Source organism: Schistocerca americana, chromosome 2 (assembly GCF_021461395.2).
Source record: "Schistocerca americana isolate TAMUIC-IGC-003095 chromosome 2, iqSchAmer2.1, whole genome shotgun sequence".
NCBI lineage: Eukaryota > Metazoa > Arthropoda > Insecta > Orthoptera > Acrididae > Schistocerca > Schistocerca americana.
Window position 1 is genome coordinate 773,141,230 of NC_060120.1, and position 20,666 is coordinate 773,161,895.

The 20,666-nt window shown below is 37.3% G+C and overlaps 1 protein-coding gene across 5 annotated transcripts in view; it reads left to right on the forward strand.

Annotated features, from left to right (window-relative positions):
* The window catches only part of LOC124595158 (sodium bicarbonate cotransporter 3), a 976,895-nt gene that overhangs the window by 945,180 nt on the left and 11,049 nt on the right, over positions 1-20,666 (forward strand). For all 5 annotated transcript variants that reach the window (XM_047133764.1, XM_047133766.1, XM_047133768.1 and 2 more), the window contains one exon: positions 2,290-2,398. In XM_047133764.1, coding sequence (XP_046989720.1) covers positions 2,290-2,398 — 109 coding nt within the window. The remainder of the gene's footprint in view (positions 1-2,289; positions 2,399-20,666) is intronic.

Genomic DNA, 20,666 nt, shown 5'->3' on the forward strand with positions numbered 1-20,666 from the left:
TTTGATATATGACATGTGTGTCTATGAACTGTATGTGTGATGTTTACGTATTCATGTGGCCAGCAAGATCCCCAGATCTGTCTCTAATGGAACATGTGTAGGACCAGCTCATATGTTAACTCCATACTGGTGCAAGTATCCAGGATATCAAGGTCCACAACTATTGTTAGTTGTGGATCAGCTTACCTCAGGAGAGAATACAACAGCTTTATAACTCCCTTTCCAACAGTGGATTGATACTGTCAAGTTCTTTGTAAATTTAACTCGATTTTGTGATTACTGAACTAACATTACATACATTCTCAACTCAGGAAGTTTCATTTTGTTTACTCATTCCCTTATTGATGCTGTACTTTTTTGTCAGGCAGTGTATTTATCACATGAAATTGGATAGAACAGTAAAAGTACAATCAAGGATGAGAAGTAAAATTTCCTGAATACCTACATTTGGCAGAGAAGTTACAAAGTAGCATTGCTTCAGTCGTTTGAGAACTCCAGTCACCTATATATTAATTAATTGTTCTCAAGTTTGTCCAAATTCTTCTAGGTATATAACCATGTTTTAAAATGAAGAAATATTTTAGACACTATTGCAACTGTCCTTGATCAGGCTGTGTTGCGTACTGCTATGTCAGTCTTTATACAACTCAGTATAATGAGGGCCACTTGGTATAATACAGTTACAAATCTAGAACAATTGTGTGAGAACATTTTATTAGTGGATATTTATTAAACACTGTATGGTACTCTTTCTCAGAAATAATGTGCACATTCACGTGATCAATAAACAAATATCTGGTGTAATAGTATTAGTTAGCGCTCAAGTAAAATGATGCTGAAAGGGGGAAAAATTTAGTTGTATTCTGAAAGCATATATTGTGTGCCATCTGTTTAACTTAATAATGTTGGTTGTGCATAAATCACCCTCATTCTCAAATCAAATATTCTGCATTATTTCCTTCAGAATTATTTAGATGCTGCATGTTCTCAGTTAGACAATTTTAATAATTTCATTTTTATGATCATTGCATCTTCATATATCTGGATTGTAGATGATATTATTCTGATTGCATCATCCATAACTGTAAAAATGAGTTGCCTAATTCAAAAGTAAAAGTGACAGCAAAATTATACACCCCTTATGAACATTTGCTCTCAATAAACTTTTGAAATGGGATAGATAGTGCAGGGACAACTTTTTAGCAATTTAAAGGAAAAAAATTATGAACACTTGATAGCCTAATCTTTATTCCTGTTACACATTGTTCATCTGAAGAAGTACATGTGTTTATTATGTCTGACAAATTACTTTGTTAAAAAAAAAAAAAAAAAAAAAAACTATAACCCAATTTTACTTCAGATACATTTTATACTTTAACCAATATCTGAGTTGAAGTAGTTCATTTATATGTAATACAGTATTGCTTGACAAAATAACATAGAAGAATGGCTATAGCTCTTATGAAAGGGTTCAGAGGTGAAAGTGGCCGTCACACACATACACAGTGCATTTATGAAAAGAACTAACTCACACTACTGCTTCATTTTTGTATTATGATAATTTTGAACCAGTATGGTGGTACTGTACTGAAGAACCAATACAGTGGTACTGTACTGAAATTGCAATTCCTGGGTTTAGACTTTGACTGCAGTATTTGTATTTCATGCATTTGTTGTGTTTTATCACTTCAGTTTCACACTTAATGGTCTCCAATAATCATGTGTTCTGTTTCTCCCTCTGCTTCTCTTTCTGCCTCTGCTCCTCTTTCTCGTTTTAAAAGTCTTTAATTCATAGTTTGTATCTGTACTTTCCTTCTGTCACAGCTATAGGTTTGATCAATCCAATGGCTGATTTAGATGTGGTTGTCTTCATGTGCATCTATTCAGAAGCAACTTTTTATAATCCGTGAAAACAAAATGTAACATTGTGTTTAAGTATTTCACTACAATCTACTTCAATCAGTTTTGTGGGCCTTTCATTAGATCTACATAATATTAATTCCTGAGGAAATTGATTATGAGACCTGACACTGAAATCATGCTTAAGTGCTTCTGTCAAATACAACCAATTGGCTCTTGTGCTAGACAGTAATTGGTCTCTTCACCAATACAAGGCTGAGTTTTGTATTTCTATGTGTGTGAATCCATATTTTTTTCATCTGGTCTTTTAGATGATAACAACTCACAATAATAGCTCACACCTTCCTAATAACTCACACCTTCCTAATTCAGTTTTGCAACAGGTATTTTTCATTCACATCAACTCATCACATTTTTACTTATATTTAGCTCAAAATCTAAAAAGCGTGGGCATAAAAGAGATGCAATAACTGATGATGAGAAGAGGAGGTTGTCATCAATGCCAGAGGAGGAGGAAGACGATGGTGTGACAATTAAGGTGGGGATAGGTACTTCCGATACCAAAGTGTAACACACCATTCCTGTCAACTAGTCTGATCATCACAATTTTTGTAAGTAGTTTTTTTTCTAAATTGTGCTGAAATTTTGCAGCTTTATTCATGCATTGCAATATGTGTGAATTTGCTGCTGCACATTGTTTGCTTTTTGGTAGGTGGAGGGTTGCTGGTGGTGGATTTTTTGTGCTCTGTTGTAAGATATGTTTTGGTTTACATTTTTTAAGAAAAGTAGAAAATAATTTAGTCTCATTGGTATAAATTTTCAGCAGAGGAACATCAGTCTTTATGTTACCTTTATAAATCCTGTTTCACCCTTTTCCATATTTATGTAACAAAAACTTAGCTGAAAAAGTAAATTATCTGTTCTTCCCATTTTTTTAATTATTCTCAGCCTTACTGTAATATTTGAAGCCCCTGTAGTCATAAATTTCTCTACTGCATTTTTGAAGTACAGTGCTTTTTATTTTTTGTTAATTATTAATAGCATTTACAAATGGACTTTTTAATATCTAGAAATGTATTTTTGGCATTAGAGTAGATTTAAGTAGCCTTTTTTTGTTCTGTGTACTGTGGCAAATGAACAGTGAATATCAGCTTCAAGTGCACCAGCATGCAAAATAGCTAATGATTTGAAAGAGTGGAAACATATCACACTGTGTAAATGTCGATCATTGCTGAAACATGTTTTCCTGTAGATGCATTCATTGTGATTACTGGTACTGGTTATTTAATTACTTAAACTGCACAGTGTTATTAAACAAGACAAACCATATTAAATCGAATCAAAATGAATTACCTCCAAAATAGTGACTTTATAGCAATTTTGAAGTATTCCTGTTGCAGGGTGTCTGGCAAGTGCATCCCTGGTTTCAAAATATCTCAAAAACGAAGATCAATAGATGAGTGCAACAAAAGGTATGTTTTTTTGTGAAAGCTGTCACAATTTTATACAGAAGTTTCAAGAGAGTTTGAAAATCTGTTGACAGATGGCACTATAGCTGTGCATCTTGTACAGAATCAGCATTCATGATTGAACTTATACTCTACAAGCAGTCTTTGCAATCACATCACAATCTTTTCAAAATGTCCACCACTTGCAGTATGGAGGTGGTGCAAATGAACCATGAAATTTGTCATCACATCCTGTAGTGTCCCAGTGGAAATGGATTCAGATTCCACACAGACTATCAATTCAAGCATATCCAACATGGTGGGGTGGTTCCAGTAGACAGTGTCTTTCAATGTACCTCACAAAAAGTAGTCACAAGGAGTCAGACTGAGTGAACACAGAGGCCAATCCATCCCTGCATCAGTGTATTTGCAATAACCCACTTCAGTGACTGTATTTACAAAGTGTTCATCAAGAAAGTGAAATAAATGTTTGGTGTGATGTGGTCTGGTCCCTTCATACATGAACCACTCAGTGTCTGTAGGTCCTCCAACACTAACTGTAGGGCAACAAATTTTCCCAAACCTGCAAATAACATTCACTAGTTATAGTTTCTCACATAAAAAGGGACAATTATGTTTCTGCTGCATACCATAGTCAAAACAGTAACTTTGTGAGAATATATTGGTTTTGCTTCACACAAATGGGAATTTTTGGAACCCCAAAATCACCAGTTTTGTTCATTCAAGCCTCCTAGCAGGTGAAACTGTGCTTCATCTGTGAACCAGAGGTAGCCAGCATCAACTACTTTATCATCAGTCATTGTGCGAATCTTGTTCACAATGTCAGCTCCCTGTTCTACAGCTTGTAAAAATGATGGCTTTGGATTTTGAATGGAAATATGTAGGCTCTGTCTCGTATTTTCTGCATGCTGGAGCTCTTTGAACCAGTCTCTGCTTCAATTCTTCAGATGGATTTTCTTGGCTTTTACTGAATAACTCCAGAAACTGTGGCTACTTTTTCAGGAGTAAGTACAGTTTTTCTGGGGCCAACATTCATATCTATATCATCGGCAATGCTGCCTGTCCATTGTAATTTGGCTAAGAGCTTGTGAATGATTTTCACATCAGGTCCTTTTGGAACATTAAATTGTGTTTGAAAACTGTGCCCTGTTGCTGTAGGACTGTATTCCAACCTACAGTAATCTAGTACCAGAAAAACATGTTGTTCAGTGAATACATGCTTTTAACCTCTTTCTTCAGTACACTAATCTCCTTTCGCATCTCAACGAAGCTATTGATCACTCTGAGCTGGCCGTGCGGAGTGGCCGCACAGTTAGAGGCGCCACGTCATGGATTTCGCAGCCCCTCCTGGCGGAGGTTCGAGTCCTCCCTCGGACATGGATGTGTGTGTGCGTTGATCTTAGCATAAGATAGTTTAAGTAGTGTGTAAGTCTTGGGATCAATGACCTCAGTAGTTTGGTCCCTTAGGAATTCACTCACATTTGAACTCTGAGCTGTGGTGCACTGCTTGTAGGCACTATGTATTGCAATTACAGTGTCGTCTATTAGCAATTTTCAAACTATTTTGAAACTTCTGAATAAAATTCTTACAGCTTTCACAATAAACTTAGCATTTGTTGGACTCTTCTGTCACTTTTAGGATTCCTGCATGTTTGCACATGAATGTTTCCCATTTTTATGTGAAGCATGTCAGCCAATCCTTTTTTCCTATCTGTGACTATCAATGACTTAATTTCTGCTCATTTGCTTTTGATTTTCTGAAGTTATTCTGTGAAACTGCATAATTCACTGGCAATAGATTCAGGATAAGATAATAATTACCTTGAAGTTCACAACACCATTGTCCACACCCAGATAAACTTCTTGTGATTTTATTTCCTTTTGTTCTGAATGAGATTGCAAAAACTGTTCAGTGTTTCAGCATTAGGACCCCTTATTGTTTCTGGTGATTAACAGCTATAAAGAAGTGTAATATTTGACCTTTAAGACTATTGAATGTGCCAACTAGGGAGCACTTCTTCCAACCTCCCCATGTTGAAAAATACGTTGTAACATTAATTTCTATTAGAACATCCTGTTTCAACTAGTGCGGCATATTAGCACCATGAAAACTAATTGCAAAAAAAAAAAAAAGAAAATACTAAAGCAATGGACCTTTCTTCCTGTTGAAACAGTATAACATTCCTTGGTAATTTTAACAGACATTTTTGTCTTTTATGAACTGCAGAAAACTTTTCTTTCATGAGCCATAAAAAGAATTTATTATTCCATTATTTCTTCTCATCACACACACACACACACACACACACACACACACACACACACACACACACACACACAGAGAGAGAGAGAGAGAGAGAGAGAGAGAGAGAGAGAGAGAGAGCATTATTTCACTTATTGTGGTGGTCTCCATATTGTAGACTCTGTAGCTTATCTCCAGCAACGTCATTCATTCCACACTAATTTCTCAGGGTAATCTGTGACATAAAATACTGGGAAGTGATAGCTGACTAGCTGCAGTGCAGAATGAAATTTCAGAACTTAAAAACAAGAAAGTAAATATGATAGAAGAAAGAATACTTAACCCTTTGTGTCCTTTTATCAAACTCTGTTATACATGGAATTTTTGCCATTCTAGTACTATGGCTAACTCAACTTCCTAAGAAATTCAGTTGTTCTGCCTTTTGTTTTACTGCAGGAGTCGCTTTGTACAGTGCAGCAGTTTTTTGGAAACTTTCTGATATCTTAAAATGGGTTCACATCACCAGATTTGACCTTGGACAATGATTGTCCTTTACTATGTTCCACTGAAGATGGGATTTGTGGCTTCCTGTCTAACAAGTTTGATGAACTACATGGTTTGACGCCTGTTTCAATATCAATTTCACTTTTTAAACTCATATTGTCATCATTGTACTCCTGATGTACATTGTCTGCACAGTCAAGCGAATACAACACCAACATTACACTGACCCATCTTGCTGGGACACTAATATTTTGTCTGCCACTTCTTTCTCTCTCTGCAAAATTCATTGGGTTCTTTTCTGATGAAATGTCAACTTCAGCAGTTGTTGTTGTTGTTGTTGTTGTTGTTGTAGATATAGTGCAGTGTTTGCTCTGTTTATTATCGCCATTACTCTGCTTTCTATGAACATCAATAGCACTGTTGGGAGTTATTCGTCAACTAAGCAGTTCAACTATGCTCTATAACTTCATGTTGTGTTCATGACTGAATACCTCCCATCCTCCCCCCTATTGCCATTAGCAGCCAATATTGTGCTTGCGTGGTAACAATATATGGGGTGTTGAATGCTGTAAACACAATTGATTTTTTGTGAACTTGCATTGGAGGGGTTCCTTATCATAGAGATAGTTGGATCTGTAGTATCACCACCCTTATTCATTGATGACTTCTGCATCTACCATAGAGTTCCTCCAGCATTATGGTTGCTGAATAACAACTACAGGGTGCTGTAAGGAAATGGACATTGAGCATGTATATATGGCTGTCAGTTTACCAATACAAACACTTGCATTGTGGACTTTTATGAAGGTAGAACTATTGATTTGCACTCAGAACTCTATCTACACAATGAGCTGTTCAGTGTGGTCAAGAGACATTGCTTCTTAGGACTCATATTTGATGAACAGGTAACTTGGTACCCCATAGATGGCAGCTTAAAAATTAATATCCCATGTTATCTCAGTAGGGCCATCTGGGGTGTGGACCATTCCACCATTTTGCTACTCTATGAGGCTCTCATTTTATCAGATTTAGATTATGGAATTCTGGTCCATGGATCTGCAGCACCATCAGATCACATGCAATTGGTGCCTTCTGGACAAGTATTATGGATAGTGTTCCGGTAGAGGCACAGATTCTTCCATTGTGAATCAGGTGCCACCAATTTCTCTTCAAGTAGGCCACACACACCCATAGCCACCCAAAACATCCAGATCAACACCTTCTGTTTCCAAATAAGGAAGCAAGAGTTCCAGAAAATCGATCTTAATGAGGAATTCTATCATCGTCCCAGTCTCAGTTTATCAGTTTTCACGTTACATACCATCTCTCAATTCTCTCATTATGTCACATTTGCAAACACGCATATGATACTTGGCTTATGGCTTACCCATTAATTGGCCTGGATTCTTCTTTTGATGCAAAGAATATGATAGACTGCTCAGTTCTTCACTAATTGTTCCTCTTGGTACTTGATGAGTTCTCCAGTTGAGATGTCGTCTATACTGATGGATCAAGAGTTGACGATTGAAGCAGGCTTTATCTTTACATTCACGAGAACCAGTGAACAGTATTCCCTACCTATTGGATGCAGCATCTGTGTGGCAAAGTTGGTGGTAATCACACATGCCCACCACTACATCCACACCCAATCACATACATCTTTTGTAATATGCGGTGACATCATGAGCAGTGTAGAGGCTATAGCACACTGTTGTTCGCGGCTTGCACTGCTAATGCAAACACAACTTCTCCTCGTAGTCCTCCACAACAATGGGAAAATGGTAATATTTCTCAGATCAGGTTACCTTCCATTCAGAAAGCTGTTCCACTCAGCGACTGTTGTTGATTTGTAAATTATAGATTGCAACGATCAGTCGTCCTTTTTAAATTTTATTGTGCAGATCTAGATTTCAGCTAGAAGCTAGCCATTCTCAAAGTTAAGAATACAAAAGTACATATTTAGATGATGTCATAAAAAGTTACAAGTAATGGCTTAACTCATATGGTTTGTATATTACATACCACTATTATTTTCGCTCAATGCATGTAATGCCTGTTGGTCGGGCTTCATCCACAGTTCATTAAATACTACTGTTTGCAGAAGGAGGGCTGTATGGAGAACACATTGGTTGGTTACATGGCGCCATCTACGTGAACTTTGTATATAAACTTCAAGGGAAGTAAATCACTTCAAATTTGTATGAGAATTACATAGAATGAAACATAAGTAAAATTCTTACATTGTCGTCTGACTTATTTCATATTTGCCACCAAGTAATAAAATTTCCATGTTCACTCCTTGTGAGTCCTTTATTAATGTTAAAACATTTAAATTACGTCAGGTGGGTGAAACTTCTTAAATTTTTTTTTTTTATTTATTAAAATTTATAAAACACAAGAAGACACATGCTGTATACACGTATTATTTGATATTGCTTAAATATATTTATCTTTATATTATATCTCCCTTTATTAAAACATAATAAGTATATTGTTCATTGTATTTACTAAATAGTTCACAGATGGCGCCAAATGTCTGTCAGATACATGGTTGGTGTAATTTGGCTATTCCGCTATAGATATAGAAGGTACTGACCTCTTTATCCCTTAAAACCGATTTTCCTTGTAAATGTAAAACAACCAATATATTGAATTGCTGTTAATAATACTGTTTATGCATCTGAACTAACATATCGTGCAAGAAATTCCATTGGTTCAGAATTATAATCGTCATACTCGTATAGTATGATGCAATTGGCTGCTAATGGCAAGACAGCAGGTGTTACCTCATTCCCCCTGGGTCAAACCCCACACCACCTCCCAGCAACAAATCTTTGAACAATTCCCCAAACTGCACATTTTTCATAACAACCTGATCATTAATCAGGTTGCTGCTGGTATTTTTGTGATGGCAGAAGATCTTGAGCTTTTCCAGGAGGTCGAGAAACCTGCCCTTCTCGCACTTATGCAGCAACCTCACATTGGATGTCAAAGTCTGCATCTTACGTTTTTTTGTAAGCAAATGTGCTGCCATACTCGATTTCTCCATGGTATCTTTTCTTCCCAATGCAACCTGTTTCTCAAACCTGATTTCAAGCCTCCTTCTTCTTTGGCCAACATAACAGGTCCTACAGTCCAGCCAATCAATTTTATAAACTCCAGATGCATGAAATACGTTTTTTACATCTACAGAGAGTAGCAAAATACATCCCAAGTTATTTTTGGTACCAAAAGACACTGTCATATTGTACTTTCTGAGGATAGTTGCAATCTTAGTGTTCATTTTTTCGTAGTAAGGTAAGCTGACAAACTTAGTATGTTCTTTAAAAGCCATATTATTATTGTAAAGCATCATCCTATTTTTGTATTTATTAGCTATGTTCTTATATGTAGCATCTACAAAGTCCCATGGATAGTTATTTACTTTTGCAATGTGCCTTATTGTTGGCATTTCCTCACCATGTTCATCTCTTGGCAGCAGAATTTAAAACAACTGATTGATAGCAAAATTGAAAAACGCCTTTTTATGTTGAACTGGGTAGTTTGAAGTAAAATCCACAATGCCATCAGTACAAGTCTCTTTACAAAATATACCAAATGTGTGCCTGCCATTTTCATTTCGAACTGATAGATCTAGAAAAGTAATAGATTTATTTATTTTGGTCTCACAAGTAAATTTAATTGTTTGACACAACTTATTAAATTTGGCTACTATGGTGTTGATGACATCATCGTTACCCTGTATTAGCAGCAGTGTGTCATCTATATACCTAAAGTAGTACACAATTTTGCCCACTAACAAAGGATTTTCAGAAAAGAATCTGTTTTCTAGATAATTAATAAAGATGTCTGCCAGCATTCCCGATATTGAGCTCCCATACTGAGACCATCTTGTTGGAAATAAATTTGAAGTGGTTTACTTCCCTTGAAGTTTATGTATGTAGTTCACATAGATGGCACCATGTAACCAACTGATGTGTTCTCCAACAGCCTGCCTTCCACAAACAGTAGTATTCAATGAACTGTGGATGAAGCCTGACCAACAGGCATTACATGGACTGAGCTAAAATAATAGTGGTATGTAATATGCAAACCATACGAGTTAAGCCATTACTTGCAACTTCTTATGACATCATCTAACTATGTACTTCTTGTATTCTTAGCATTGAGAATGGCTGGCTTCTAGCCGAAATCTAGATCTGCACAATAAAATTTAAAAAAGACGACTGATCGCTGCAATCTATAATTTACATTTCTCAGATCTTTCAGTCACATTTGGAACCTGGGGAATGAACTCGTGGATCAGCTTGCCAAAGAGGTTACAGGGAAGGATGCTCTGGAAATAAAGATACTAGTGTCTGACATGCAGAAAACATGTCACAAACTCATAATATATGGACAATGAATGGAATGCCATGCCCCTAACCAATAAGTTACAAACTTAAAAAACTTGCAGCCGCGTGGCAGTCTCCTCTTTGATCATTTTGCCAAAAGTGCACAATCCTCTGCCACCTCCACTTTGGTCCCATCAATCTGACCAATGGGTACATTCTATGACAAGTTGCCCCACCTTGTTGTAATTGTGGCACTCTCCCAACAATGCCCATATCCCACTGGAGTGCTCCACCTTTGCTGCTACATGTTGAGCTTTTGTAGGTGGCTGAGTCACTCCCAGAAATCCTGGAAAAATCAAGTTTTAAATTTCATCTATCAAAGTGACTGCAAACATTTATCTGAAATTTCCTCAATAGGCAAACAGTTAGCTTTGCTGTCTTCATTGCAGAAGGACCCAATTTCAATTTCTGGTACCTCCTCAGATTTTTTTTTCTGAGTTCAGATAGTCTGGAATGGAGTCCACTCAGTCTTGTGAGTCCAAATAAGGGTCTATGTTTGAATGAAGAATTAGTGGCATCATCAGGATTCATCTATTGGCAGTAACAGGTGGAGGGTTTGGTGACATGCTGATCGCATGTCCCACAGTTGTAGATTGCTCCTCATACTGCCTTGTAGGCAGCAGCCAGCCAGTTTGAACACGCCTATGTCCTGATCGCTGAGCGGTGGCTACATTTTACATTATTTGCAACCTTCATTGTTAAGGTCCTGCCGGCTACTAAATGGGGCTGAAGGAACGTATACTGCTGCACGTTTAGCCCCAGGGGATCTCCAGGTGCCCCAGATAATGAGCTAGTTAGTCGCCTGACATCGCAAATTCATTTTTAATATTACCCTGAGTCTTAATACCTTCTTAAAAGTCTTTCAGTGCTCCTCCTTTTAGATGTAAGGGGTAGTCAAATAAAAAAGACAGATGAAAAAAAATTAGCCAAGTGCACTTGGAACACACACACATTGAGGGTTCCAGACAAACTTAATGATTTGTATAGACAGTTCTTCCATTCTTACTTATGTAGATGGTCAGTTTGCAAGTATCAAAATTAGTGGAAAAAACGCCGTATCTTTTGATTGCATTGACGTAGAAGCTTTAATTTTTTACACTGCCAAGGTATTGTAGACGTTATTATGTGGCATAATTTCAGCTTGATACGTCAATCTGGTACTGAGGAAAAGGGTTTTTAACAGTCAGATGGACAGACAGACAAAAAAGTGATCCTATAAGGGTTCTGTTTTTACCGATTGAGATACAGAACCCTAAAAAGTAAGCAAACTTTTTATTATTTCAAAATTAATTGCCTTAACTTTTTACAAATTTCTCCCACTGTGCGTTTTCAATGTCTTCATGAAAAAAAGTTGCAATTGCCTATGGAACCATGGTTGTACTCAGGTGTGCACCTCTTCATTTGAAGCCAATCAACAGCCATGAATGTCTTTCTACAGGACTTCAGAAATGTGGAAATCGCATGGGTTGAGATTGGGACTGTATGGAGGATGTGTAAGGGCTTATCAGCAAAACTTCTGGAGCATAGACAAAACAACCCTGCCAATATGTAGACGGGATTATCCTGCAACTGAATGATCCCATCATCATCATTTCTGGCCGTTTGGAATTGGAAAGTATCCATGTACCACTGTGTGTTAATTATGGTACCATGTTCCAGAAAGTCAATGAATAGCAGTGGGTCCTTGCAACCAAAGAAAAAGCTTATCATGACTTTACTGCAGTAGGTATGCCTAATGTTTAGACTACGCTTCACAAGCTTCGCTGGAAAGCCCTTCACATCCTCCATGCCGTCCCAATCCCTCCACATGTGAATTGGATATTTTTGGAGCCACAAAGAAAGATATTCATAGCAGCCATAGAGATGCATGCCTGGATGGAATCATGGTTTTGTAGGCAACCACAGACCTTTTTCCATGAAGGGATTGAGTATCTTGTATCACTGTGGGGTAAATGTATTAACAGTTATGGTGATTACTTTTGAAATAATCAACTGTTTACTTGCTTTTCTCCTGTCTCATTTTCATTTGGCTGCCCCTTATAGGTGAGTAGTAGTCTCTGTTGCCATCTTGCAGTGGTGGAGGAGCCTGATTGAGTTGGGGTGTACCTACTGTCACATGAAAAGCCACAGTGAGCCTCAAAACACTTCTGGCTAAAATCTCTCCTATCCTATTATCTTCCACTACTATGAATCTCTTAATAATTTATTCTTAACACCTCTTATGGCTGTCCTGTGCCAGTTTTCTTTTATTCTAACCCCCCCCCCCCCCCTCCACTCCTTGATTGTGGCATCATTCATGCTTGTGGCATACCCAGTATGGAGGGACCAATGACCATAGTAGTTTGGTCTCCATCCATCCATTGAAAGCACCTCACTGTACTGTGGTGGAATAACAACTGCTGTATTAGCACTCTGTAGAAATGGAGAGTAAATGTAAACAATTTGTTAGCAAAATCTGAAATAACATGCAAATAAAACTAGATGATGTGTCGCCTGCAAGTTGTGAACAGGTAGCAAACCCAAATAAGGAATATCAAACTGGTGTTCTTCCCAAAAAGGAAACAAGTCAGTGTGCTGTATGCACATTGTTGGCCATTAAAATGGCAACACATGAAGATGACAAACATCAAACTAGTGTGAATTGTACCAACTGCTTAGATAAGCAAATGATTATCATTCAATACAAATGCAGAAAATAGGTAGGGGTAATGCCATCTGCATTCTGTAGGTAAGGAAATGTTCCAGGTTTCTCATTCAGAAATCACTCGTCAACATGGCATCCGGTACAGTTGTTTATAGTGAGAAAATGAACAAAAGTTATAGTTTTGTGGTGAAAAACGGAACATATGTAAATTATAACAGTGAAATAGTGAAGCTAAATGAACGTGTATCAAGCCTGCAATTAATTGTAGATGTACTAAGGCAGGACATTGCGCATTTAGAAAATGAAAATGTCGAACTGAAAAAGGCGCGTAATATCCCGATCGCCAAAGCAAGTAAAACTCGGAACTGGGAGCACAGGACTAGCAAGAAAGAAGCAAAAAGGTGATAAATACAATGAATGGAATGAACTGTGGCAATAAAAGCAGTTTCAGTGTCCTACCTACAATAAATGAGTGCTCTGAAGTGGATATAGGCCTAAAGGCAGAAACAACAAGGCAACAAATGTCTACTAGGCCAAAAAGGGTTGGTCGTGTGAAACCCAGTGACTGTAGAATTCCTGTGGTAACAAAAAACCATTTTCATCCACTAGATTCAGATATAAATGTGGAATCCACAGAAAACTGTGACGACAACAACACGCCGAATCTATATAGTGACAAGCACATGAGCAGAAACTTCCACAATAAACGTGAATACAAACTCAAAGTGAAAATATTCTCTGATAGCCATGGACGTGAAATTGCAAAAATACTACGTTATAGTCATTGTATACAAGCAACTAGTATTGTCAAACCAGGTGCACCCATCCAAGAACTCATGAGAAACATAGAAACTGAAAATGATCATCATAATGTTGTCATAGCTGGAGCCAATAATGTATATAAAAATGATCTCCACAGTGCAACACGAAACCTTAAGGCAGTACTAAATTCAACAGACGAGAAATCAGTTTTTGTAGTCGGAATTCCACATAGGCATGACCTTTCGGAGTGGTCATGTGTGAACGTGGAAATCATAAAAGCAAACAAGCAGTACTCAAAGATTTGCAGGGCCTACTAAAATGCATATTTTATAAGTATGGACCCCTTGCAAAGAGACTGTTACACGAGACATGGCATGCACCTTAATAACAGAGGCAAGAAGATTCTGTGCCAAAACATCAGCATGATACTGAAAGCATCTGACAATCAAGAAGTAATTGCTGCTCTTCCAGTTCCTTGCTTAACGCAAGCAGAGCCTGAAGAAATGGTTACCTTCTATAGCAGCAGTAGAGGTGGAAGCAGCAATTGTACCTGCACACATAACAAATGCTGCAGCAGCAGTACCTACCACACTTCATCTACAGGACTCAACAGCAGCAGAAGATGAAGCAACATCCAAATCTCCACTGTCACCAGTTGCCACAACAATGCCTGCAACAGCAGCAGCAGCAGCAGTACCTATCACACCTCATCAGCAAGATTCAACAGCAGCAGAAGAAGAATCAACAACTCTATCTCCTCAGTCACCAGATGCCACAACAGTGCCTCCACACACCATAACAGCAGTTCCATCAATTCCTGTAGTAGCAGCCTCATCTACAATATCATCACAAGGAGGGAAGAGTACGAATACAACAGTAGATGTGCTACCACTCCAAGTGAACAATTTTTTTAGGCAACAAGAGGCAGAAATCCAAAAGATAAGCCTTGTAAAAGGTTTGAAAACCAATCACCATAGTGTTCGGTGTGTAAGCAATAAGAGTGTGGATCTTAAAATATGTTACCTTAACATTCAAGGACTGAAAGATTAAGAACTTATCATAAATGAGTTTGGTCTTGATAACCAGTTTGATATTTTTTGTCTGAGTGAACACTGGGCTAATGAGAATGAACTTGCAGTTACCAAATTTGACAATTTTAGTATAGTCAATAGCTACTGTAGGAAAGAGCACATTAGAGGTGGTGTGGTAATTTATTCCAACCAGTCACTCAATTGTACAATAACCAAACTAGACCTAAATTCTTTGTGTGATGAACAGCATTTTGAAGTTATGGCTATAATCATTAATAGTCATAAGCTAACAGTAGTATCCATGTACAGATCACCAAAGGGAAGCATTAACATATTTTTAGAAAAAATGGACATGCTACTGAGTGAATTAAGTAATATTAAATAGCTACACTATGATATTGCAATAGGAGGTGATTTGAATGCTGATTAAGATGTTACTAAATATAAGAGTAGTGTTGCAGATCTGGAAAACTTATTAAGACAATACAATTTACATCATGTCAATAACAGGCCCACAAGAAACAAAGCATGTTTAGGTAACATCTTTGTAAACTTCAAGACCACTGAAAACACATGTGAAGTTGTAGTGTTCCCATTCTTTGACCACGACTCCGTATCTCTAAATTATGCAAGTAAAATTCCCCTCAATAGGAGCAATGCAAACAGACCTGTCCCAACAGTTGTGATTACCAGACACGTAACTGAGGATAAAATTAACACATTTCGTAATTCCGACAGAGACTGGTTTGGCCATTGTAGTGTTGATGGACATTACACATCAAGTAATGACCTGCCAGCCAAAATTATATTTAATAGATTTTTAATGCATTCTTGGCCCTATTTAAGCACAGTATTCCCATAAAGAAAATCAAAATAATGGACAGCAGCTACAAATCCAGATCTCAAAACGGACAAAATATATGGTACACTAAACAGCTGACAGATCTTAAGAAAGAAGTTTTGTTACTGTACAACATATACAATAGTATGAAGTCTGACTATGCCAAATCAGCCTATGTGGAATGCAGGAATGAATACAAAAAAGCCATCCTGCAAGCCAAAAAAACCAACAATGCCAACAGCATACATAATTCCACCAATAAAAGCAAAACCGCTTGGAAAGTGCTGCCACAGATACTAAAATTAATATCCCACCTCAAACGCTCAATGAGTTTTTTATTAATTCAGTGAAAGAAATAGGAGACGCAATTATCAAACCAGACATTAGTCCATCAGAGTTACTCTCGCAAAATTGGGGTAGACAGTCACTAAATACAAGCATGCTAACCTTCTCCGAAGTATCGCCTAGATTTGTACAAGGGGTCATAAAACAACTGAAATCATCTGATAGCTTAGATATATATGGCATATCATGCAATCTGCTAAAAAAAGTGTGTGATTGCATTCTGTACCCTTTAACCCATTGCATAAACAAGTGCTTACTTGAGGGATATTTTCCTGATGAGTTAAAACTCTAGGATCGTCCCAGTGTACAAAAAGGTAGATAAAGACTCTCCATCTAGTTACAGGCCTATTTAAATAGTACCCGCATTCTCCAAGGTAATAGAATGCATCATGTACCAGCAATTATCATCTCACTTTGAGAATCGTGGAATAATTAATGCTACACAATACGGGTTTAGGAAGAATCTGTCGAGCATTGATGCAATCAACACCATAGTCAGTTCCATCCTCAAAGTTTTTGAGGACAAAGGCTTTGCTCAGGTCTCTTTCTGTGACCTAAGCAAGGCCTTCAACTGTGTTGAGCACATGCCACTACTAGAGAAACTAGAATTCTACGGCATCAAAGGAAACAGTCTCAGACTATTAAAAGCTTATCTCAACAACCGTAAACAGGTAGTTTGTGTTGGTAAGGAAATTTCAGACATAGAAAATGTTAAAGTAGGTATGCCTCAGGGATCTGTACTGGCCCCCTTCCTGTTTCTGATAATGATCAATGACCTCCCCTCGTTTATTAGATCCACCACTGTATTGACTGTATTGTATGCAGATGATACGACTTTTCTTCATAGCAGTAACGATCTTAATGATCTTAAAACCTGTGCTGAAAATACACTCACACACGCAGCATATTGGTTCAGACCAAATGGTTTCCTGATAAATGAAAATAAAACTCAACGGATAATCTTCACTCTAAGAGACAAGCCACTATCTGATGACCCTAGTTCTGTTAAATTCCTGGGAGTTTATTAAGACGAAAAGTTATCCTGGGGCCAACATGTAAACTATATTAGCAGTAAGCTATCTAGAGTAATTTATTTATTAAGACAACTCAGAAATTGTGTACCTGAAACATACATTAGATCATCTTATTTTGCATTTTTCCAAAGTATAATATGCTATGGCATTATCTTGTGGGTTAACTGTAGTCATATACATGACATCCGATTATTGCAGAAGAAAGCCATTAGGATAATTACAAATTCTTCACATAAGGCTCACTGCAAACCCTTATTTACTAAACAAAAAATTATGACAGTAATAAACCTCTACATATACAATGTCTTAATCTTTACCAAGAAGAACCTACAAGATGTGAAATGTAGAGAAAATGTACATTGTTACAACACAAGAACCGTCAAACACATATACATGCCTTACCACAGATTATCAAAATCAATAAATAGCTATGAACTCACAGGGCACAAACTATTTACTAAGATGCCACATGCTATACAGGATCTTCCTGAACATACATTCAAAGAAAGACTGCATGAATGGTTTATTGCCCATCCATTCCATGATATCAATGAATTCTTCAACTGTAAAATGCAGTAATCCAACAGATGACCCACAGTACATTTATTGTAATATAAGCTAAAATATTTCAGTAGTCAATACCTTATCACACTGTATTATAAATTGTATCTTCATTTGACATTTTCAATTGCTGTAATGTCCTAGAGACAATAAAATCTTTATTATTATTATTATTATTATTATATCATGTTTGTAAGTTGATTGTGAGAGGATCATACTATGCTTCACGTGAGAAGGAAAAATGTCTACCTGCACATGTTGGAACTCAAAAGTGTCAAGATTGTGGGCTGTTTAGACTGCAGTATGTCATTCTCTTTAAGCAGTAGTTTATCATTAGTCACTGGAGAAATGAAGGATGCATAGTTACATGAAAAAAAGTAAGTCATCTCCAGTTTCAAGAGAGGTCATTGGACAGACACGTCATATAAGCATATGTTGCTGATGTCAGTCTGGTGTACAATTACAGAACATGTTTTATACTCGTGCATAGTGACATTTCTGAAAAACAATAATCTCCTCTATTAGAATCAATATGGATTCCGCAGACAGAGATCTTACAAAACTCAGCTTGCTCTGTTTGTCTACAAGATGCAGACTGCAACAGACAAGGTGCCCAGCTCTAATCCATGTTTCTTGACTTCCAGAAGGTTTTTGATACAGTTTGGCACTGCCGTTTAGTGAATAAAATTGGAGCTTACCCACTACAAAATCAGATGTGTGCTTGGAGTTAAGACTTCCTATCAGACATAACTTGACATGTTATTCTAAACGGAACAGAATAGACAAATGTAAACATAATTTCAGAAGTAAATCAAGGGAGTATTATAGGGCCATAAGTGTTTATGATTTATATTAATGAACCAATGGACAACATTGGAGGCTCTGTGAGGCAATTCACAGACAATGCAATTGTCTTCGGTAGACTGCTGCACCAGAAGATTGGTAGGGTGACTGGCACTTGGTCCTAAAGATAAATAAATGTCATATATCATGCATAAATAGGTGAAGGGGTCCACTAATTTTGGATGATACTACTTGTGACAAATCATTGGAAACATTAACTACCGTAAAATACCTACGAGTAACCATCCAAAGTAATCTAAAGTGGAATAACCAAGTGAAACAAATAAAAAGAAAAGCAGATACCAGTCTGATATTCATTGTGAGAATCTTAATTCATATGCAAAAGAAGTGCCGTACAAAGCAGTTGTACGAGTGATTCTAGTGTATCGTTCATCAGTCTGGGACCCTCTCCAAGATGAATTAACAGAAAAGTGAGAGACAATCCAACAAAGAGTGGCACATTCCATTCCGTGATCATATAGTCCATGTGAGAGCATCATGGAGATGCCGAACAAATTCCAGTGACAGAAGTTAAAAGAGAGATGTTCTGCATCGTGGAAAGGTTTCCCGTTGAAATTATGAATCCAGGAAGAGTTGGGAAACACATTACTTTCTCCCATTTGTCTTTTATGGAATGATGACACTGAGAAAATCAGAGGATTTATAACTCACATGAAAGTTTATCAACAGTCATTCTTCCCACAAACAATTCCCAAATGTAACAGGGAAGGAGGAAAAGGTATTTATTTATTTAACAATATTATGCAAAAGAAAGTTGCTACTCACCATATAGCAGAGATGCTGAGTCACAGATAGGCACAACAAAAAGACTGTCACAAATTAGCTTTCGGCCAGTATGTCCTCCATCAAAAATAGGTGAGACACACACACATACACACACACACACACACACACACACACACAATATTTTTTTTTTGTGCCTATCTGTGACTCAGCATCTCTGCTATACAGTGAGTAGCAACTTTCCTTTTCATAATGTTGTTACATTCCATTCTGGATTTACCAATGTTTTATTTATTCTTCACAATTGCAGCTTATTGTCTTGGAAGCTAGCATGGGACATACAACTCACATGCTTTGTGGGTAGTAATAAATGTTTACATTAATTAATTATTTCTACCTGGCATTTATATAAACATTACAAAAAAAGAAAAGAAAATGCTAATATTACAAAACTACTAGTACTAAAACTACTTTCTACAACCAAAAAACAACTAAAAATCCCTTAACCAGTCTTATACTGCTGTTAGTACTGCAGATTCTCTCTTCTCTCTATGCGCATTTATTAGGGTGTATCTAAATTGTAGATGGTTGTTTTTTGGTGCTGTAGCTGCCCTCATATCATCTCGGTCAACAGCTGTTATTTGATGGAGTCCTTGGACATTGGTCAGCAACATTTACACTGTAACATGTGATTCCCTGATTTGCTATCACATCTTAGAATCCATACTTCCATGAACACTTGCACCAGTATGATGTAAAGTCGTGAAAAAGCATTTCATTCAGTAGTCACTTTCCTTAGTTGTCTCCTCTCCATCTGTAGAGCATACTGTCTAGCCAGAACAGCAGCATACTGACATGTGGTTGAATGCCTCATGAAGTTGTCCTTGGCCTTCCTGGATACTGCAGCTGCAGTAGCATCCAAGATTCACCAGGTTGACTCATTCCTCAGTGCTGCTTTAGGGTTCAGTATTCGTAATGCCTGACAATGATTACACACTGCATCTTTGTAAAGTGCACTGTCCCATAACATGTGCTCTGGGGTTCCCACACTGCTGCAGATGCAACTGTCATTCATCTGTCTTTAGATTTTGCACAGATATGTAGCACGTGGGCCACAACCAGTCAGGTAATGTGTCACTCAGCTGGACCAAGGTGCTGTTAATTAAGATGTGAAACAGGAAGAGCCAGAAAGACCCAAGAAGAATGAATCTGAAGGCTGCACAGATACAGGCATGTTAGACAACTTTTTAAAGAAGAGTTATGAAAAAAAAACGGTTAGAAGGAAACAATTTGTGGAGGCTAACCTAGAAACCAATCCATTGGCAATACCACATACAATAATGTTCAAGAAAATATGCCTTCTCCATGCTTGGAAGAAATGAAGGGATGGTA